Source organism: Chiloscyllium plagiosum, unplaced genomic scaffold (assembly GCF_037043375.1).
Source record: "Chiloscyllium plagiosum isolate Xiang-an unplaced genomic scaffold, Cpla_swu_hap1 HiC_scaffold_25, whole genome shotgun sequence".
Lineage (NCBI taxonomy): Eukaryota > Metazoa > Chordata > Chondrichthyes > Orectolobiformes > Hemiscylliidae > Chiloscyllium > Chiloscyllium plagiosum.
Window position 1 is genome coordinate 19,309,883 of NW_028270163.1, and position 22,406 is coordinate 19,332,288.

The 22,406-nt window shown below is 40.6% G+C and overlaps 1 protein-coding gene across 1 annotated transcript in view; it reads left to right on the plus strand.

Moving 5' to 3' along the window:
- The window catches only part of tbcd (tubulin folding cofactor D), a 287,792-nt gene that overhangs the window by 221,481 nt on the left and 43,905 nt on the right, over window positions 1-22,406 (plus strand). The window contains exons 30-31 of the mRNA XM_043714487.2: window positions 17,418-17,501; window positions 19,234-19,392. Of these exons, the coding sequence (XP_043570422.2) occupies window positions 17,418-17,501; window positions 19,234-19,392 (243 nt within the window). The remainder of the gene's footprint in view (window positions 1-17,417; window positions 17,502-19,233; window positions 19,393-22,406) is intronic.

Genomic DNA, 22,406 nt, shown 5'->3' on the forward strand with positions numbered 1-22,406 from the left:
CCTTCTCCGTTTTGGAGAAAATGCTTTATTTCTCAAGTCCCATCATAGAGTCATAGAGATGTACAGAACACAAACAGACCCTTCGGTCCAACTTGTCCATGCTGACCAGATATCCTAACCAAATCTAGTCCCATTTGGCAGCACTTGGCCCATATCCCCCTCAACATAAATTTTATATTGCACATGTAAATTGAATGACTAGATTTGTTTTTCCCTGTCAAAGAGCTAGATAAGGAAACCAAATAAAAACAGGTTGTTAGCAGGAAACTGCTTTGTTATTTGTTATTTGAATACATTCTTAATGAATTGTAATGTCTAGATTAAGCTTTTTGTATTCCTTTTTAACTTAATATGATAAGAAACTATTCAGTTTTCTCCCATAGCACTTTTGAATAACGTTGAATAACCACTCAAAACTAAAATGATATTTTTAATGGTTATTAATGACACTAATTGGGTGATATTCATTCATTTACTTTGAACTGGGTACAACTAAAACTTGGCACTCTTAGGGCTTGTGCTTAATTGTGGTCAAATTTTGTATTGTGTTGTAGAATTAGCTGTGTTGCTTTCTCAGCTGTGGGTGACTTTGATGTTTTAGATAGCTTCATATAAATGTTCCCTCCAGAAAATTTACAGGTTTATTTTTCAGATTGAGTCTGCTTAAGTAAACTGAATGGATATCGTGGACTGATTATACAGCAGCTGATAATGGAGTAAAGATGAGGAAGCAGTCCACTTGAAAGCACTCTCATACATCCATTTCAAATTTTAAAAGTTTAGTTCAGGATCATACAAGATGCCAGTTTTACAAACAGAGTAGTTCACACTACATCAGTGGCACGTGAGGAGTCTGGAATCTGAGTTTATGGCAGGAATTGTAGGATGTCCTGATTTTAATTAAATGTTGAGCTCGACATGGAACATAGAACAGCAGAGCACAGGAACAGGCCCTTCGCCCCACCATGTCTGTACAAACCATGATGTCATTCTGTACTAATTCCATTTTCCTGCACATGGTCAGTATCCCTCTATTCCCTGCCTGTTTATGGGTCTGATTAAATGCCTCTTAAATGTTACTACTGTATCTGCTTTTACCACCCATCCTGGCAGTGCGTTCCAGGCACCTGGCATTCTCTGTGAAAAAATGTTTGCATCACCTATCGCCTTTAAATTTTCCCCCTTTCATTTTAAACCAATGCCTCTAATACTTGACATTTCCACCCCAGAAAAAAAAAGATTCCCACTATCCACCTTGTCATGCCCCTCATAATTTTATATATTTCAATCAGCTCACCCCTCAGCCTCCGCCACTCTAATGAAATCAATCCAAATTTGTCTAGACTTCAAGGAAGTAAAGCCCGACTGTTATTATTGTTGGACTGTTAATCCAGATACCCAGATAATGTTCTGGGGACCCCAGTTCAAATCCTGCTGTGGCAGATGGTGAAATTTGAATTCAGTAAACATCTGAATTTACGAGTCTAATAACGACCAAGAAGCCATTGTACATTGCCAGGAAAAACCCACCTGGTTCACTAATGTTCTTTGAAAAGAAAACTGCCATCCTTATGTGGTCTGGCCTACATGTGACTCCAGAACTACAGCAATGCGGTTTACACTTAACTGCCCTCCAGCGATGCCCTCATCCTGTGAATGAATAGAAAAAAAACCTCTTCTTATAACTGAAACAAAGTTTGGGAGAAGATTTGTAGCTCGGGTGCTCGTTGTTGTGGTTCTGTTCGCCGAGCTGGGAATTTGTGTTGCAGACGTTTCGTCCCTTGTCTAGGTGACATCCTCAGTGCTTGGGAGCCTTCTGTGATGTTTCCTCCGGCATTTATAGTGATTTTTATCTGCCGCTTCCAGTTGTCAGTTCCAGCTGTCCACTGCAGTGGCTGGTATATTGGGTCCAGGTCAATGTGCTTATTGATTGAATCTGTGGATGAGTGCCATGCCTCTAGGAATTCCCTATACGTTATATAGGTGTTCTTCTTCCTCTTTTTGCAGTTCTGGTGTACTGCAGTGTGTTGTGGCTATAAAACGTATTCGCCAAAAACAGATACCCGCGCAATTTCATCAACAGATGCCTAAGGGAAAGACAACGGAATGAGGACATGCCACAACCCAAAGGACTAGCCACACTACCATATATCAAAAACATTTCTGAACTGACAGCCAGACTACTGCGACCACTAGGACTCTCAACAGCACACATACCAACAGCCACGCTCAGACAACAACTCACCAGGACGAAGGACCCGATACATGAGCAAAACCAATGTAGTGTACAAAATCTCATGCAAGGACTGCACAAAACACTACATAGGACAAACAGGAAGACAGCTAACGATCCGCATCCATGAACACCAACTAGCCACGAAACAACACGACCAACTATTCTTAGTAGCCACACACTCAGATGACAAGCAACAGAGTTCGACTGGGACAACACTACTATTATAGGACAAACCAAACAGAGAACAGCCAGGGAATTCCTAGAGGCATGGCATTCATCTACAGATTCAATCAATAAGCACATCGACCTGTACCCAATATACCGGCCACTGCAGTGGACAGCTGGAACTGACAACCGGAAGCGGCAGACAACAAATCACTATAAATGCCGGAGGAAACATCACAGAAGCGCTTCACAGGTGGCTCCCAAGCACTGAGGATGTCACCTAGACAGGGGACGAAACGTCTGCAACACAAATTCCCAGCTCGGCGAACAAAACCACAATAACTGAAACACTCCAATCCAGGCAAAATCATGGATTCCAAACCTGTTTTATACCCTTTCCAAAGCCGCCACATCCTTTCTATAGTGTGGCAACCAGAACCACACACAATACTCCAAATGTGGCTTAACTAAAGTTTTACACAACTGTACTATTCCACTCAATGTATCAAACAATGAAGACATAGTTGTCTTAGCTGTACACCACCTTGACCACTTTACCCACTCGTGTGCCACTTTCAGGGAGCTATGGACTTGCACCCCAAACTCCCTTGACATTTCAATGCTCCTAAGGATCTTGCCATTTACTATATACTTTCTCCTCAGGTTTGACCTCCCAAAATGCATTATCTCACACGTGTCTGGATTAAACTCCATCTGCCATTTCACAACTCAACTTTCCAACTGATCTGTATTCTCCTTTAACAACCTACCTCACTATCCATAACACAGCAATTTTTGTGTCATCTGTATACTTTGTAATAAGGCTACTTACATTTTCATCCAAATTGTTTATATAAATTACAAACAACCGAGGTCCCAGCATTCATCCTTGTGGAACACCACTGGTCACAGACCTCCAGTCAGAAAAAACACTCCCCCATTGTTGCTTTCTGTCTTCTATGATCAATCCAATTTTGTATCAAACTTCCCAATTAACTTAACGTCTGGAACAAACGAGCATGAGGGACCTTTTTCAAAGTTTCACAATACAGTGGTGATGCAGGAGAGTTAGAAATGGATAATATTGGAATACAGACTGAAGCTGAGCCTGTGACTGTGAATGCTCCAAAGAGTACAATGTGTTTATGAGGAGGAGGAAAGGCCAAGTCCATAATAGAGTCAGAGATGTACAGCACGGAAACAGAACCTTCGGTCCAACTCGTCCATTTCAACCACATATCCTTACCTAATCCAGTCCCTTGGCCCATACCCCTCTAAACCCTTTCATTCATATACTCGTCCAGATACTTTTTAAATGCTGTAATTGTACCAGCCTCCTCCACTTCCTCTGGCCGTTCATTCCATACATGCACCACCCTTTATGTGAAAAAGTTGTCCCTTAAGTCTCTTTTATATCTTTCCCTTCTCATTCTAAATGTATGTTGTGTAGTTCTGGACTCCCACACCCCAGGGAAAAGACTTTGCCTATTTATCCTATCCATGCATCTCATGATTTTATAAACCTCTGTAAGGTCACCCCTCAGCCTTTGATACTCCGGGGAAAATAGCTCCAGCCTATTCAGCCTGTCCCTTTAGCTCAAATCCTCAGAACCTGGCAACATCTTTGTAAGTCTTTTCTGAACTCTCTCAAGTTTTGCAACATCTTTCCGATAGGAAAGAGACCAGAATTGCACGTAATATTCCAACAGTGTCTGAACCAATATCTTCTACAGCCGTAACATGATCTCCCAACTCCTATACTCGGTGCTCTGACCAATAAAGGGAAGCATACAAATCCTATCTACCTGCGACTTTATTTTCAAGGAACTATGAAGCTGCACTCCAAGGTCTCTTTGTTCAGCATCACTCCCCAGGGCCTTACCATTAAGTGTCTAAGTCCTGGTCTGATTTACTTTTCCAAAATGCAGCATCTCGCATTTATCAAAATGAAACTCTATCTGCCACTCCTCAGGCCATTGGCCCATCTGTTCAAGATCCTGTTGTACTCTGAGGTAACTTTCTTCGCTGTCCACTACACCTCCAATTTTGGTGTCATATGTAATCTTACTAACTATACCTCTGATGTTCACATCCATATCATTTATATTAATGATAAAGAGCAGTGGATGGAGTACTGATCCTTGTTGCACACCACTGGCCACAGACCTCCAGCCTGAAAAGCAACCCTCCACCACCACCCTCTGTCTTCTACCTTCTGGGTATAGGTTTGCTCGCTGAGCTGGAAGGTTCATTTCCAGACGTTTCGTCATCCTACTAGGTAACATGTTTAGTGGGCCTCCTGTTGTAGTGTGTTGGTGGGTTTGTGGGCCCATAGCAGCTAATGAACTTGAAAGACCCTATACAGACAACAAGCAAAACTAATGTCATTTACAAAATACTGTGCAAGGACTGTAGCAAACACTACATTGGACAATAGGAAGAAAACTAGCCACCAGGATACATGAACATCAACTAGCCACAAAACGACATGACCAACTCTCACTAGTATGCTTACATGCAGATGAGAAAGGACACCACTTCAACCAGGACAACACATCCATCCTTGGACAAGGCAAACAGAGAATTCCTCGAAGCATAGCATTCCATCCGGAACCCTATCAACAAATACATCGAGGTAGACCCCATCTCCCACCCCCTGAGTAAAAAACAGGAAATGACATCACCAACTCAAAAACCCAAACAATAGAAATCAAGAATAGAAAGCAAGAATCAACAGCAGTGCTTCGCCTGGAGGCCCACTGAAGATGTTACCTAGTACGGTGATGAAACGTCTGGAAATGAACCTTCCAGCTCAGCGAGCAAACCTACATCGAGAACCTCAACCTGAGCTATAAATCTTCTCAAAACTTGCTAAGTCTTCTACCTATAGGCCGTTCTATATCCAAATGACTAGTTCTCTGTGTATTCCATGAGATCTAACCTTGCTCACCAGTCTCCCATTAGGAACCTTGTTGAAAGCCTCACTGAATTCCATATAGATTACTTTTACCGTTCTGCCCTCATCAATCCTCTTTCTTACTTGTTCAAAAAACTCAATCAAGTTCGTGAGACATGATTTCCCACACACCAAGCCATGTTGACTATCCCTGATCAGTCCTTGCCTATCCAAATACATGTAAATCCTGTATTCTCTCCAACAAATTGCCCACACCAACATCAGGCTCACCAGTCTATAGTTCCCTGGCTTTTCCTTACCACATTTCTTAAATAGTGTCACCACATTAGTCCCCAATTTCTAGTCTTCCGGCACCTCACCTGTGACTGTTGATGATGCAAATATCTCAGCAAGGGTCCAGCAATCACTTCCCTAGCTCCCCACAGAGTTCTAGGCTACAGTTGATCAGGTCCTGGGGGTTTATCCACTTTTATGTGTTCAAGACATCCAGCACCACCACCTCTGTAATGTAGACATTTTTCAAGCTGTCACCATGTATTTCCCCACATTGAATATTTTCCACGTGTTCTCTACAGTAAACACCGAATCAAAATACTCATTTAGTATCTCCCCCATCTTCTGCAGCTCCAAACATAGGCTGCCTTGCTGATCTTTGAGGTGCCATATTTGCTCCCTAGTTATCCTTTTGTCCTTAATGTATTTATGAAATTCCTTTGGATTCTGCTAAACCCTATTTGCCCAAGCTATCATATGTCCCCATCTTGCCCTCCTGATTTCCCTCTTAAGTATACTCCTACTGTTTTTATACTCTTCTAAGGATTCACTCGACCTCCTGTCTATACCTGACATCTGCTTCCTTGTTTTTCTTAACCAAACCTTAATTAGTCATCCAGCTTTTCCTACACCTACCAGGCTTTCCTTTCACCCTAACACCCTAATACACTGCCTCTGGACTCTTACCTCATTTTTGATGGTTTCCCATTTTCCAGCTGTCCCTTTGCCTGAGAACATCTGCCCCCAGTCAGCTTTTGAAAGTTCTTGCCTAATACCATCAAAATTAGCCTTTCTCCAATGTCGAATTTCAAGTTTTAGATCTGGTATATCCTTTTCCATCACTATTTACAATTAATAGATTTGTAGTCGCTGGATCCCCCACTGACACCTCAGTCATCTACCCTGCCTTATGTTCCAAGAGTGGGTCAAGTTTTGTACCTTCTGTATTAGGTACATCCACATACTGAATCATAATTTTTCTTGTACACACTTAACAAATTCCTCTCCATCTAAACCCTTAACACTATGGCAGTATCAGTCTATGTTTGAAAAGTTAAAATCCCCTACCATAACCACCCTATTATTCTTACTGATAACTGAAATCTTACAAATTTGTTTCTCAATTTCCCGCTGACTATTAGGGGGGCTATAATACAATCCCAAATAGGTGATCATCACTTTAATATTTCTCAATTCCACCCAAATAATTCCCTGGATGTATTCCCAGGAATATCCTCCCTAAGTACATCAGTAATGCTATCCCTTATCAAAAACACCACTCCCCCTCCTCTCTCGTCCCCTTTTCTATCGTTCTTGTAGCATTTATATCCTGGAATGTTAAGCTGCCAGTCCTATTCATCCCCGAGCCATATTTCTCTAATTGCTATGATATCCCATGTTCCTAACCATGCCCTGAGTTCATCTGCCTTCCCTGTCAGACCTCTTGCATTGAAGTAAATGCAGTTTAATTTATCACACCTACCTTGTTCTCTGCTTTATTCCTGCCTGCCCTGACTGTTTGACTCGCTCCTTTTCCCAACTGTACCAGTCTCAGATTGATCTCTTTCCTCACTTTGTGCCCCCCTCCCCAAAAGTACCACTACCACCGTACTAGTTTAAATCCTCCTGAGCAAATCTCCCAACCAGTATATTAGTGCCCTTCCAAGTTATGTGCAATCCATCCTGCTTGTACCCCAGAAGAGATTCCAATGATCGAAAAATGTGAATCCTTCTCCCCTGCACCAACTTCTCAGCTACCCATTCATCTGTTCTACCCTCTTATTCCTATCCTCACTAGCTCGTAGCACTGGGAGTAGTTCAGATATTACTAACCTTGAGGTCCTCCTTTTTAAATTCCTGCCTAACTGTCTATATTCTCCCTTCAGAATCTCATCCTTTTCCCTTCCTATGCCCTGAATTCCAATGACCTCCTGCTGGTCCCTCTGCTCTTTGAGAACATTCTGCACCCTCTCCTAGATATCCTTGATCTTGGCACCAGGGCAGCAACACACCATTCTGATTTTTCGCTGCTGGCTACAGAAACGTATGTCTGTGCCTCTGACGAGAGAGTCTCCTATCACAGTCAATTGCTTGAAATCTGACATACCCCTCATTACATTAGAGCCTGTCTTGATACCAGAAACTTGGCTGTTCATGCTACATTTCCCTGAGAATCCACCATCCCCTACATTTTCCTAAACAGTATACTTGATTGAAATGTAGATAGACACAGAAGACTACTGCCTACCCCTCCTACCTTTCCTGGAGTTCACCCACCTACCTGGCTGTATCTGCAGCTTTTCTCCATTCCTGTAACTGCCACCCATCATACCCTCTTGCTCTTGTAAAATCTTTATTGCCTCTAACTGTCGGTCCAACCAATCCATGTGATCTGTTGGGATTCACAACCAAAGACACTTCCTGCAAATATAGTCATCAGTAACATGGAAAGTCTCCCTAACTTCCTCTATCTGATAGGAAGAGCACGTCACTCCATTAAAGGCCATATTTGCTCCTTCACAATCTCCAGACCCAGAAAATAGAGCTGTGTTTTTGCTCCAAAAAACAGTACTCCAGGCTAACTTAGTACTTATGGTTTATATTTTAAAAATTTAATCATGAGACACACCTCAATAAAACATACATTCAAGAAAGATCCCACCCAACTCACTACTGTAGATTCACAGCAAGGTTACACACTAAAAACTATGCACTTGCCTGCTCCTATGCTGTGAGCTCTCCCACACAGGTTCCTCCAAGGTCAGCTGTAAATTTTGCTGTTTAGTAATTTTTCTGAGATGCGCTTTGATGTCCAGAAATACATGAACTCAAACAGCAAAGGCAGAAACTATGCAGATTTACTGCTGTGTCAGTTAGCAGTATAGGTCTCTCTCTCTCTCTCTCTCTCTCTCTCTCTCTCTCTCTCTCTCTCTCTCTCTCTCTGTCTGTCTCTGCACATACACACACTGACCATGTGGTCGCTGCCTTTTGTCTGTCTTTTTCCTTTTAAAAGTGTCGTAATTTTGATCCTTTTTCCCCAAAATTCCAAAACAATGCAACAGCATATAAAAATAGTCATTGCTGCTCCTGGAATTCAAGGAAGTCACATTCAACAGCTAAAATACTCAAAAAAGAAGCAGCTTTTACAGCTACAATTTTTTTCTGTTCTCCATCTTGAGAGATTCCGGGAGAGAGGTCAAGGAACCAAAATGTGCCACCAACATAACTACTATGTGCTGAATAAGAACTGAAATCTGTTGGATAGTTGTTGAGCTAACATTTGTTACCCATCCCTAACTGCACTTGAAGTAATTGTTGAGCTGCTTTCTTGAACTAATACATTTAGTGTAACTACTTGCAATGTTATTAGGAAGGGAACTTCAGGTTTTTGACCAAACAGTAGTGAAGAAATTGAAATATCGTTCTAAGCCAAGATGGCATGTCCTGAGGAAGGGAACTTGCAAGTGTTTGTATTTCGGTGTATCTGCTGTTTTTGCCCTTGGAGGTGATAAAGGATGACGCTTTGGAGTAATGAGTAAGAATGCTGGGTAAGGCTATGCAAGCATTATTTGCTATCACTGTATACTGATCATGGACATAGTGAATATTAATGGCAGTGATAGGGTGCTAGTTAAGTGGGTTGCTTTTTTTTTTGGGTGCTATTGATCTTTTTGAATGTTTATGAAACTGAATATATCCAGGCAAAGAGAAAGTGTTCCATTACATTCTTGAATTTTACCTTGTAGATGGTAAGCAGGCTTTGGGGAGTCAGGTGAGCTACTTATCTCAGGATTCCTGGTCTTTGACCTGCTCTTGTGGTCACAATATTAATTTTACTTGTGCTGTTAATATTCTGACTAATGGTAGCCCGGGGGGCGAAGAGAGGTGGTTGGTGGTTGTGTGTATTGGGGGTTGTGTGTCCAGTGTCATCAGCAGCTAGTTTGCATTTCTTCCTGTTGTGTCGCTTTGCCAGTTTGACACTTCGCATTTAGGTAAGATTGTGACTCACAATTGAATGTACTGCATGAACTTGTCTCAGCACTTCACTAATTATAGTGCCACATCTAGTGCCACGCCTGAATTGTGACATTGGCAGTCTCCTTCAAAACTCTTGCGTAAGGGTGCTGAACATTTGTAAAGAAGTACATTCATTCAATCTGGTTAACAGTAAATTACATATAATGTAATGAGGAAAGGAAAAATCCCTTATTTAATTATTTCCTTTAGCAATTACTTCTTATTTTTATACAAAGTTTTCACTTATAAAACATCATAAAAGTACCCAATCATTATTTGAGTGAAATTCTCTTATTCATTGTATTGGTCCAGATTTTCTGGTTTACGAGTTGCGTTTGGGCTGGGGAATCAGTTATGGAATGACATTGAGGTTGGAGTAGCTGAGGGGAGTGGTCACTGGTGAGTTGGAATGAGGGAATCAGTTTTATAGTTAGCCAGGAGTTGGTGCAAGTTTTAATCCCTCTAATTCTTCCTGTCCAAATATATCAGGGTAAGTGAGTCAGATCTTTCTGAAGTTCTTCAGCTCTAATTTAGAGTTGGGACTTTTTGGAGAGCTCCAGATGCTGGGTATCAGAAGTTTCAACTTCCTGAGCAAGTCAGCTGCATTGAGATTTCCCCATGTTCCTGAAGCGTAACTCTGCACATCACAAAGACTACCTTGCTTTCAAACATCTGGCAATTAATATGTGCAGCGAAAAATAATGCTTATAACGATGGCACAAAATTGTGAACATTCTGGCAGAAATAACTCCGGTTTTAGCTTGAGGTGGGCAGCACGGTGCTCAGTGATTAGTACTGCTACCTCACAGACAGGGACCCAGGTTCGATTCCAGCGTTGGGCGACTCTCTGTGCAGTGTGTACATGGTTTTCCTCCCGCAATCCAAAGATGTGCAGGTTAGTTGGATTAACTATGCTAAATTTTCCATAGTGTTCAGGGATGTGCAAACTAGGTGGATTAGCCATGGGAAATGCAGGGTTATAAGGATAAGGCTGGGGGCATGGGTAGGATGGTCTTCAGTGTGTCAGTGTGGACTGAGTGGGCCAAATGGCCTGCTTCCCCACTCTAGGGATTCTATCCTAGAGCTGCTTGCAGTAAGTTTCATCATTTATTCTTCCCTTTCTCTTTCAGTTCTGAGGCTTGATAGAACTTCCACTTTAGTGTTGGTGGAAGTTGCCAGCTCAGCAGGAAAATGTACCATTTATATCACATCCTAGTTGTCCCTTAAACCCCACTCCTGTAATAATACCATGGTAACTGGGACATAAAAAAGACAATAGCTGTGAAAATAATTATTTGACGCATTAAGTACTTCATTTAAAAATCTAAGGTAATGGTGTTACTTGAGATGTTTTTTGTTATTAAGAGAAATTAAGGTAGGAACTGAGGATAGAAATTGCTATGAAGGCCTGTATTCCCAGTTTCTCAAACTTCATCCAGCGGTGACCCTATTTTGATAATTGAAAGTCAGTGTAATGGCAACTGCACTGCAGCGACAGTGAGACAGATGTGGATATGGGTAAAAGTGTTGTTAATCAGGGGAGGGGAGGGGAGGGATTGGAATTCAACGGACAAGAGGAGAGTCACAAAATCACATTTGCACCATTTAAAGTAGCAATAGTTTGGAGAAAAATAATCTCAGACAGCTACCATTTTATGTAGGTTTTGTTGGTGCCAATGATGGTTGTTGATAATAGTGTCAGAGGGCATTTCATTAAGTTGTGACCACCTGCAAAATGTGTGCATACCTGTCAAGGGGCTTTGAAGCCATTCACAAGACTGTTTCCTCTGCATTCCACTCCTGCTGCTTGAGAACTCACTATCCCAGTTGCCCATCCTGTTGTTTTGGTGCCTTCTGACTTTGCTGACATTCAACTAAATCTAGACCATGACAGTTGACCATATGTTTTAGCAAGTGAAGATTCAGAGCAGGAGAAATAAATTTATTTTTCAAGATGGTCTCTTCACTCCGTCTTGGCTAGGGAGTAAGGTTTGTGGTAGGGTCCAATGACATACCTTCGGAGGAAGCCATTCAGCTTATCATGCTTGTTCGGACTCTGAAAGCGCAGCCCAGTTTCGTCCCACTCCATATTTTTTCTCCATAGCCTTGCAAATTTTTAAAAAGTATTTATCCATTTCCTTTTTGAAAATTATAGTTGAATCGGCTCCACCATCCTTTTAGGCAGTGTATTCCAAATAATCTTAAACCACTGCCCTTTTTAAAAATAAACCTCTCCATCTTTTGCCAAATTTTTTGAACTCGTTGTCTCTCTTTAGCAGCCTTTCTATCAGTAAGAAATAGTTTCTTCCTATTTATTCTGTCAGCCTGTCTTAATTTTGAACATCTCCATTGTATTTCTACTTAATCTCTGCACGGTAAGGAGACAATTCCATCTAGCCTATCCACGTGAATGAATTTCCATTTCGACGTAATTAAACTGCTGTCGGCGATTGCAGCATTAACTCTGTGGCCTAGGAAAATGCTAGTATAACAAAACTTGCTTTTGCAAAGCATTTTTGAACACCAGGTATATAGGTATAATATGGTGGAGCTTCTGGAGAATGCAATAAAACCAGCTTTTTATCTGATTTGTTGAAGTAACCTTCAGGCGCTGTTATGATTCAAATAGAACAAGTGGCATGATTTGCATTTTACCTGCCTGCATAGTCCTTGGGCTAATTCTATGTACTTGATCAAAGATACTGAACATTATAAAATAATTTGATAATCTTAACTGACGCTGGATGTTGTTGGAGCACTATCTGTTCTGTGTGTTACAATCTTAGCAGTATGTATGGAATAGTTTCAGATTTGAAATGCAAGATTAAGATCTTTTTTGTCCTTATGAATAGAGTTTTCCTTTTCCTTACATTAGGTTGTAGGTTGTTTCAGGATAGTTAAATTGCATCAAGCTTGAGGCAACGTGCAATGTTGTAAGATACAGACTTGCACATGCAAATTTGTCACAGTATGTTTTATATGTATGCCACCCTGTCATCTCTGTTCACTGCCTTAGTTTTAACCAATAGGCAGGAGGTATAAAAACCATCAAAGTGGTTACATTGTTAGTTCCTAAAATTGGATTCAATCACCAAAGTAGCAATCTTACCCAGTAATGGTAGAAATAGGATAGGCAGTTACCAGTTTGTTGTGTTGACTCAGTGAGGCTATTGGCATGACCAGAATTTAAGAAGATAAAAGAGAAAGGATATCAAAAAGTGAGAATATCTTAGAGTCTTGAAATAATTTTAGGAGGTCTCTGGGAATGGAGATTTCTGATGCATTTGATGAGGAATGGGCCTTTTACAATCTTCAGAAGTAAAATAATGAATTATTTTAAAGAACTAAAATTTGGCATTGTCTTTGAACAGTCAGAGTGAAGACCTTCCCAGTGAGCAATCTTGAGAGATGTAGAGAGGGGCATCTTGACCAAGTCACATGTTTCGCAAAATTATCTAAAGGTTTACGCTCGCAATTGTCATGCTCTCTTATATATAAAGCATGGAAAGTTTGTGCCAAATCCAATCTCTGGGCCGATTAGACTTTACTCAGAATGGTCCTAGATTAGCTATTGAACTTAATCAGTGGAAGACAACATACTAAGTGGAGTTGCTCCATATTAATTCTTGATTCCATCTTCAAAAGAGCTTGTATGTAAACCATTTTTGTGGTTTTTGCACCTCCTATCTATGCTGTCACCTTTTCATCTGATATTCAAGGAAATATGGAAATGAATGTGGATTGGCACATTCAGAATCCTTCATTTCTCATGTGGTGTTTGGTTCCCACATAGCAAGCCACATGTGGCAAAAGTAAATAGTAACTTCTCCACTTTCTATTGGCAAAGATCTATTGTGATAAACATGCATTTGTTTCAGATGCATGCAGTAACTATTCAAAAAGCAAACTGATATTTTAAAAATGCCCACCAGATCAGGCAACATCTGTGAAGTGAAGCACAATTCATGTTTCAGAAAAGTTTATTTCATCTGATGAATGGTCATCATCTGAAATATTAATTCTGTTCTATCTCCCAAATACTGATCCTTTCCAGCATTTTTTCCTATTGTTTTGGAACTAATCCATTTTGCTAAGGTTTTACAAGCAGGGGGTTTTCTTCTTACCTCTCTCTCTTGAATGGTCAACGAGCATGAAACTTCTGTTCCTTATTACTTGTATAAAAGTAGAATCCTTTGTATTGCTCCACAGTTTTTAACAAAAGTTACCTGATTTTCACTTAAAAGTACATTTGGCTCTTCTACTTTATTCTGCTCAGAGTTAAGTTTTTATTAAGCAAAGATATTAAGAGATATAGACCAAAGGCAGGTCTATAGAGTTAGACCACAGTCAGCCATGACCTCGTTGAAAGCTGAAACAAGGTTAATGGCCTACTCCTGATCCTATGTTTCTAAATTGTCATGTTTATAGCATGGCAGCACCATCCACTGGCACAAAATTGTGTTAATGGTTTTGAGAACTATTTCTATCTCTTAGTTAAAATTAATGAAAAGATATGTAAAGAACTATGTTGGTTGAGAAATGGAATAGTACAGATTGGGACGTAGTTTTAGAATAATGGGACACTCATTTAAAACTGGGATGCAAAGGAATTTCTTCTTTCAGAGGGTAGTGAATCTCTGGAATTGCCTCGCAGAGAGTTGTGGAAGCTAGAATACTGAAAATGCTTATAGAGGAGTTAGATTTTTTTTTTAAATATCCAGCAGTTGAGAACAATTAACACAAAAGAGGAGTTGAGACCTGGGGCAGGTCAGCCCTGATCTTATAGAATGCTGAGGCAGACCTGAGGGGCTGAATGCCTTATTCCTCCTCTTTTTATTAAGAGGCTCTATTACTTCTGAGCAGTTGCTCGTGTGCTCATTTGTGCTCTGTTTCCCTCATTCATAGCCATAGAATTTCACTCGGTCAGATTTTGGAATTTATTTGGCTTAATTGATACCATCTAAATAGCTGTTGGAGTTTTCCATCATTCTGAAGTATTGATTGCTCTATTTTTGAGATCTGTGCTTCATTCAAAGCTTTCATATCAAGCTCATTATTTAATGCCTTGGCAATTAGGAATGGGAAACAAATGCTGGAATTGCCAGAAACACCCACATCCCATTAAACAAAAAGAAATTGTGTCAGGGTTTCTTAATGGGATGACTATGGAAAATTATCAATCTCAAATGCTTTGCTGGCATGTGCTAACACAATTCTGATCATGACAATAACCATATAATCCCCAACCCCCAGTCTCTCAATGCAGAGAAATGTTTTGACCTGCAATTTGATCATCTCTGGATCAACAATGAAGTTATTATCAATAGACAAGATGAAAAGATGTTGTCATTGTTCCTTCTCTTTAAAACGTTGCTGTTGGCAGTTCTTGTTGAAATAAGCACGTGAATGCTGAATTAGGACAAGCTCAGGTTGAGTTGTGGTCACCATAGATTAATAAATTGCAGGTTAACACAAGGTAGACAATTGACAAAACTGTGATTTGTTGTGAGTCATCATGGCTGAATAGGCTGGGGATACTTTCCCTAGAGTGTCATATGCTGAGGGGTGACCATTATAGACGTTTATAAAATCATGAGGGGCACATTGGGTGAATAGCCAAGGACTTTTCCCCAGGGTAGCCGAGTCCCAAACTAGAGGGCATAAATTTAAGGAGAGAGAGGAATGATTTAAAAGGGACCTAAAGGGCAACTTTTTCTTGCAGGGGGTGATGCATGAATGGAATGAGCTGCCAGAGGAAGTGGTGGAAGCTGGTACATTTAAAACTTTTAAAAGGTATCTAGATAGGTATACGAATAGGAAAGGTTTAGAGGGATATGGGCCAGATACAGGCAAATGGGATAAGATTTATTTAGGATTTCTGGTTGGTATGGATGAGTTGGACTGAAGGACCTGTTTCCACACTGTATAGCTCAATGACTATGTCTAACAGAAGGGTGAGGGAGGAAATGGACAGACAGTGATAGATTTTAAACTACCTTTTCTGCCCAACTGATAACATGTAAGAAAAAGAATTATTTTAAGGAGTAGAGAATTGCTTGATATTTCCAAATACCTGGGGGCTTAGATTTTCAATTGACCTGATAGCAGTATTTCAAATTATGATGGGGTTTGGTAACATGGATATAGAGAAGATATTTCCACTTGTGGAGATTCCAAAATCACTTGCTGATAAACTCAGTTTTGAGAGAGAAATGAGGAACTTGCTACCACTTGAAGTGGTTAAGATGAAGATCATAGATATGCTTAAGGAGATACTAACTAAGTACAGGAAGATAGGAATAGAAGGATATACAGGGCAACTCCTTTATCCATGGGTCCGGTTACTGAGGTTTCAGTTACCTGCGATTTACCGTGGCCCAAACATAGTATGGGAAATGTTCCAGAACCTGGGACCAGGAAGCTGCTGGGTAGGTACATTTCCCATTTAAATGAATGGGTTTGTTCCTGTCTGTCGTTTCGAACTTCCACGGTCGGTATTGGAATGTATCCCCCACGGGTACGGCAGGATTGCCGTATTGATAGGATGAGATGAAGTAAGCAAACCCATTTGAGAAGCTAACAGTAGCCTAGTCTTTGGCTAAATGAGCTTTTGTTTTTGCTGTAAATTCATAGAATCATTAGTGTTTATTACCGCATATTTATTACTCCTTGTGTTTCACACAAGTTTTATGTCTTCTGCAATGTATGTATCTGCATTTGATAAACAAGGTTGGAATTTTGAATTTATTTGATTTAGTCAATGGCATCTGAATGACTATTGGGACTACTAGCTGTGTTTTCTCATTTTGCAGTACCGATTGCTCCATTTTTGTGATCTATGTTTCATTCAATGCTTCCTCATCAACCTTGGTATTGAATTCTAGGGGCATGCCACAGAATCCCTCCCTCCTAGCTGCAAAATAGCTTTTCACCACAGCACTCATTCCCTTTCCATGAACCAGTTTTGCGTCCATGCTGCTACTCCTCCCCCCCCCCCCCCCCCCCCCCCCACATTATTCTGCAGGCTTCAATTTTGCTAATAGGGCCATATAAACAACATCAGCTGCATTGTTGCCATCCACTCTACTATCTCATCAAAACTTTTTTTTAAAGATGCTACAAAGAAGAAAATATTAAGCAATCTTTAAGCATATGGCAGCAAGTAGAGCTCTTCTATTTAGTCTGTTTGGGTAGACTTCTCTGCACTCGTTATTTTCTTTGAGTTCTGTCTTTCTTTCCTTGTAATTCTTTGGGGGTAGAAAAGAACTTAAGAAAATTAAATGTTCAAAAAAAGATAGCTTGATCAAACAGCTTCCAATCATGAATAACATGTAATTGTGCTTTTTGATGTATCTTTGGTGAGATGAAGTAGGCAATAATCCAGTGTCAAAATTAATTTGGTTAGAATAGGGTAAGAAGTACATTCTCAAGAATAAGGCAAAAAAAGTAGTTTCAGTAATAGCTTCTCGGGACAGCAATGCATTTGTGAAAAATAATTCTGGTACCTTCAATGTTTCTGAAGACTTTGGTACTCGCTTTTATTGTGTCTGATGTGTCAAAGTTATTTGGGAAAAAATGCTTATTCCACTTCAATTTCGGTGCACTACCTGTCAGTGTACATGTGGGGCTGTTTTAGCTAACCTTTTTAGACTTGTGCCAGCTGTTTTGGTGGTCCAGCTCACTAGACATTTCAAGGGTGGCATTTATGTACATTTTATTTATTTGACAAAAATTACTTCTCAATTTCGCCTAAAATGAGCAAACATTACTCCGAGCTCACTATCACTTACTGTTTTGCACAATCAACAGGGTACGAGAAGCTGCCATGACAAGTTTGATGGAACTAACAATACTCCTGGTACAGACGCAACCTCAGCTCATCTCTCCTGATAAGTGAGTTTAAAATTCTCCACTTGTTCCAGTTATAATAACTTATTGTATGATTTACTTATTCCCTTAATCAACTACCCAGCTTTGGGCTCTTAATGTAAACTGCAAGTAATGGTGTTATGCGCCAGTGAGACAGAATGTATTTTTGTAATTGAAAGTACAATAAATGTTTATAATAGATTGTATCCAGCAAGCAACAGCAATCATAGTCAGGCTGCAGCTCTAGTCAAATACCATCCTGCATTTCTTTTGGCTTTCCTAGAAACTTGGATTTCAGAGTCCCTCAAGATCTCTGTTGGATAAAGGCAGGAAAAGCTCCCTTTTTACAGCCGTAAGGTCATTTTAAAGGTCTCCAGTGAATAAATGAGTAAATGAATGAGTGTTGTGGTTAATAATTAGGTAGATAGGACGGCAGTTGGCTGAGGTGACATGTTGGGAGGGTGGATGGGTGTTGTGTAGGGATAGTTAAATCAGAAACTAGTTTGTTTGAGGGATAGTTCAGTGCTCTGGAGACAAGAGATTGGATGGTGTAATGAGGCACTGGGAGCGTAGTTGAGGGACTTGATGGTCATTGATATGAGTAGTTAGGGAGCCAGAGAGGTTGGGTGTTGTCTGTGTCTGACTGAAGCAATAATTTGGATTATTACCATGAGTTACACAAGGTTTTTCTGTCTTAACATTTTCTGGGTAATCTTTCAGGTAACTAAGGTGATCTGTCCCAAGTCTGTGGAGGGTCCCAGGTAGCTTTGTAATTGCCCATCAGAAATTCAAACTTCCGGGTCAATTCTCACAAAGGTCAAAGTGTCAGGAATCCCATAGGTCCAACTCTCATCTCCTGTTATGTACCTGGTCACTAATGATCTGGAGACTAAAGGGTTTGGACCATTAAATACTTCATTTTCATGTAATTGCTTAGATATAAATTCTCCCTACCTATCAACCTTCAGCTCCTGACACTTCTACTTTGGGAAGGATATGTAGTTTATCTGTAGCTAGATCACCATGTTTTCTACAAAGCTGTTAGCAAGTACAAGGTGAGTTTATTTCTTTAAATGTCCAATGAGAGGTACATCTCAGTATTGATAAATCCAAAAGCCCTGGGGCCAGACATCAAACTAATTGTATTGGATGCTGCTATCGCAGTTAAAAATTCTGCAGTCATCTTAACTTTCATCTGTTTCATAGATCCTGACTACATGGAAGATTGATATTGAAACTTTTGCTCTGCGTATTTTAGCTGTTGCATTTCCACATTATAATAATAACTAAACATAAAAAGTATTATTAGTTGTGAAGAACTTTAAGATGGCCCAAGATGGTGAAAGGTCCCATATAACTGCAAGTACATAAAACATGCAAATTAAGAGCAGGGCTAGGCTGCTTAACTCATCGATTCTGTACTGTCATTCAACAAAGTTATAACTAATCTAATCATTCCATGTTCCCACCTACTGACAATGACCTTTCAGCCCTGGCTTTTCAAGAATGTCTTCTGCCGGAACTTTCATGTCTTACATTGTCCTAGTGCCTTTCATGACTTCAAGGTAAGTGCATTGCAGTCAGTGCTACATATTTAGTGAGGTGTCACTGTCGTAATTTAAGAACTGTAGCAGCTAGTTTGCACAAAGCAATTTGACACTGACCAGACAATCCATTTTTGTGATGGTAGTTCATCTTTTAAGAATTAAAACTATAGAATTCTTTTGCACTGATGTTTCGTCTCGTTTCTGTGCAGTTGTAGACAAATGATGTGCTACCTTGCTCAACTGTCAGCTGAGAAGATTGATCGATTTCGAGCGCATGCTGGCTCAGTTTTTCTTCGAATTCTGCATTTTGACAACCCTGTAGTTCCACATGTTCCACACCGGGAGGAGCTAGAGAATATTTTTCCAAGGTGAGTTATTAGAAGACCCTCATATCTGCTGGATGCTTTTCTTCTCACGCTGAGAAACTGTAAATTAACAATTACTTTACTATTGCTTTAACTTCAGACCAAGCGCATGCATTCAATAAACTCAGATTTTACCAATATTATAAGTTTTTTTTTAACTGAAGAGTTTAATTATCCTGCTTCCACTCTCTGGAATACCCATATACTTTCTGCCTCTGGATTTTTCTGCCCCTGTGTGTCTTTGGAGTCCTGCCATGAGACAACTGCAGTGTTTTCTCTCTACTGTTTTTTAATAGACTAAACAGTCATCTCATTCTCTTCACTTCAAAAGTTGTATAACTTCATTGAAAATACATGTATACCAAAAGAGTATCTCCCGATACCAAGTTCACAAAACACGAAAGAACAGGAAGTATAAATTGAACTTGAATTTCAACATTATTCCTCACAAAATATTGATAGCACAGATATTGCGAATGAAGAAGATACACCAAAGTGAAGTGGATTTTTTCTTTGTTCTCGCATGCACTGAGATACTGGAAAAAGTGTTTTTCATGCTATATAGGCAGATCATACCATGCAGAGTGCATCAGGGTAACAGAATAGAGTGCATACATTGTTACAGCTGCCATAAGGTGCAGAAAGAGAAATAAGAATTAACATTTGAGAAGTCTGTTCACACGTCTGATAACAGCAGGGAAGAAGCTGTTCTTGAATCTATTCATGCCTGTATTCAAGTTTTTATATCTTCTGCTGATGGAAGAGGGTGGAAGAGGGTATAACCCTAGGTGAGAGGGGTCTTTGATTATGCTGGTTGCTTTCCTGAGGCAACAGGAAGAATATATGGAGTCAGTGGATGGAAGGTTGGTTTGCGTAATGGACAACTCTCTGTAGTTTCTTTTGGTCTTGGGAAAAGCAATTGCTGTACCTCGCTGTGATGCATCCACGTAGGTTGCATCTATACAAATTGGTGAGAGTCTCTGTGACCAAATTTCCTTAGTAGCCTGAGGAGGTAGAGATGTTGATGTGCTTTATTGACCATCGCATCGACATGGGTGGACTAGGATAAATTAGTGGTAATCATCACTCTCAGGAACTTGATCCTATCAACCATCTCCACCTCAGCACCATTGATGCAGACAGGGGCGTACTCTTCACTCAGCTCCCTGAGGTCAATGACCAGCTCCTTCATTTTGCTAATGTTGATGGAGAGCTTGTTGTCTTTTCACCATGTCACTAAGCACTCAATCTCTTTCCTGTATTCTGTCTTGTTGTTTGAAATCCGACCTACAATAGTGATTTGTCAGCAATATTGTCAATGGAGTTAGTGTGGAATTTGGCCACACAGTCGTGTGTATAAGGAGTATAGTACGGGGCTGAGTATGCAGCCTTGTGAGGCAGCAGTGTTGACGATTATAGTGGAGGAGGTGTTGTCATCTATTCTTATTGATTCTCGTCTGTAGGTCGGGAAGTTAAGAATCTAGTTAGAGAGGGGGAAGCTGAGACCTTGGTTTAGGGATGAGTTTGTTTGGAATTGTGGTGTTGAAGGCAGAACTGTAGACAGTAAGGCGAACTGTAGACATAGGTATCCTTGTTATCCAGATGTTCCAAGGATGAGTATAGGTCCAGGGAGATGGCCTTTAGCAATGGACCTGTTGCGTTGGTAGGTGAATTGCAAAGGATCAAGGCAGTTTGGTCGGCTGGAGTTGATGTGTGCCATGAGTAACCTCTTAAAGCACATCGTAATTGTGGAGGTCAGAACCACTGGGTGATAGTCATTGGGGAATGCTGCATGACTTCTCTTTGGCACAGGGATGATAGTGGTCTTCTTGAAGCAGGTGGGAATTAAAATCATAGTAAAGAGAGGTTAAAGATGTCTGGGAATACTCCAGCCTACTTCTGCACAGCACCTGAAATGGGAATTCCATCCGAGCCAGTCGCTTTCCATGAGTTTGCTCTTAAGAAGGCCAATCTAACATCTGCAGCAGTGACGGCAGTAACAGGTGCATCCAAGAGTGTTGTGTTAGGTGACATTGTTTCATTGACCTTCACTGACTCAAAGCGAGCGTAGGATGCACTGAACTCGTTGAGTAGGGATGTACTGTTGCCCACTGTTATGTCATGTAAGCCTTGACACAAATGATGGGTTCCATGTGGTTGGTCTGAGTCTCCAAGCTTAGTTTGCCTTCTGGCATTTCTGATTGCCTTATGAAGGTTGTACCTAGATTTTCTGTACGCTTCAGACCTGGACTTCAGCAGGGAGAGGATTTCCTGGTTCATTTGTGGTTTCCGGTTGGGATACATTCGGATTAATGTCTTTGGTATGCAATCTTTTACACGCTTCCTAATGAAGTTTGTAAAGGTAGTGACTTTCTCCTTTGGTTGGCCACTGAGTTCTTGAATATGGACCAGCCCACTGACTCTAAGCAGTCCTGTAATATCCCTTCTATTGTTTCAGACTAAAACTGCAATACTTCCTGTCTGGAGTCCTCATGCTTCAATTTCTGTTTTGTAAAATGGGAGGCGAAACACAGCATTATGATCTGATTTTCCAAAATGCGGTTGGGCAATGGAGTGGAGGCATCTTTTGATGGTTATATAGTAATGGCCAAGAATGTTCAGACCTCTGGTGGTACAGGATACGTGTTGATGGTATTTTGGAAGCCCATTCTTGAGGTTGGTATGGTTGATGTCACTGGCCATGATGACCAAGGCCTTGGGTGTATTCTGTCTCCAGACTGTTTGTAGTGTTGTATACTTTATCAAGTACGCTCTTCATTTCCACATGGGATGGGATGTAGACTGCTGTCATGCTAGTGGAGGTGAACTTTACTGTAAGATATTCTAGGTCCGAGGAGCAATAAATTGTCAGGGTTGCCATGCTCAGCACCAGGAGGTGTTGATTAGGAGCAAACCTCACTGGCCCTTGTCTTACCTGTGGTTGCCAAGCAGCCTATTCGGCGAAACGAGAAACCCTCAGATTATAAGGTATAGTCAGGTGTTGCAGGAGGGAGCCA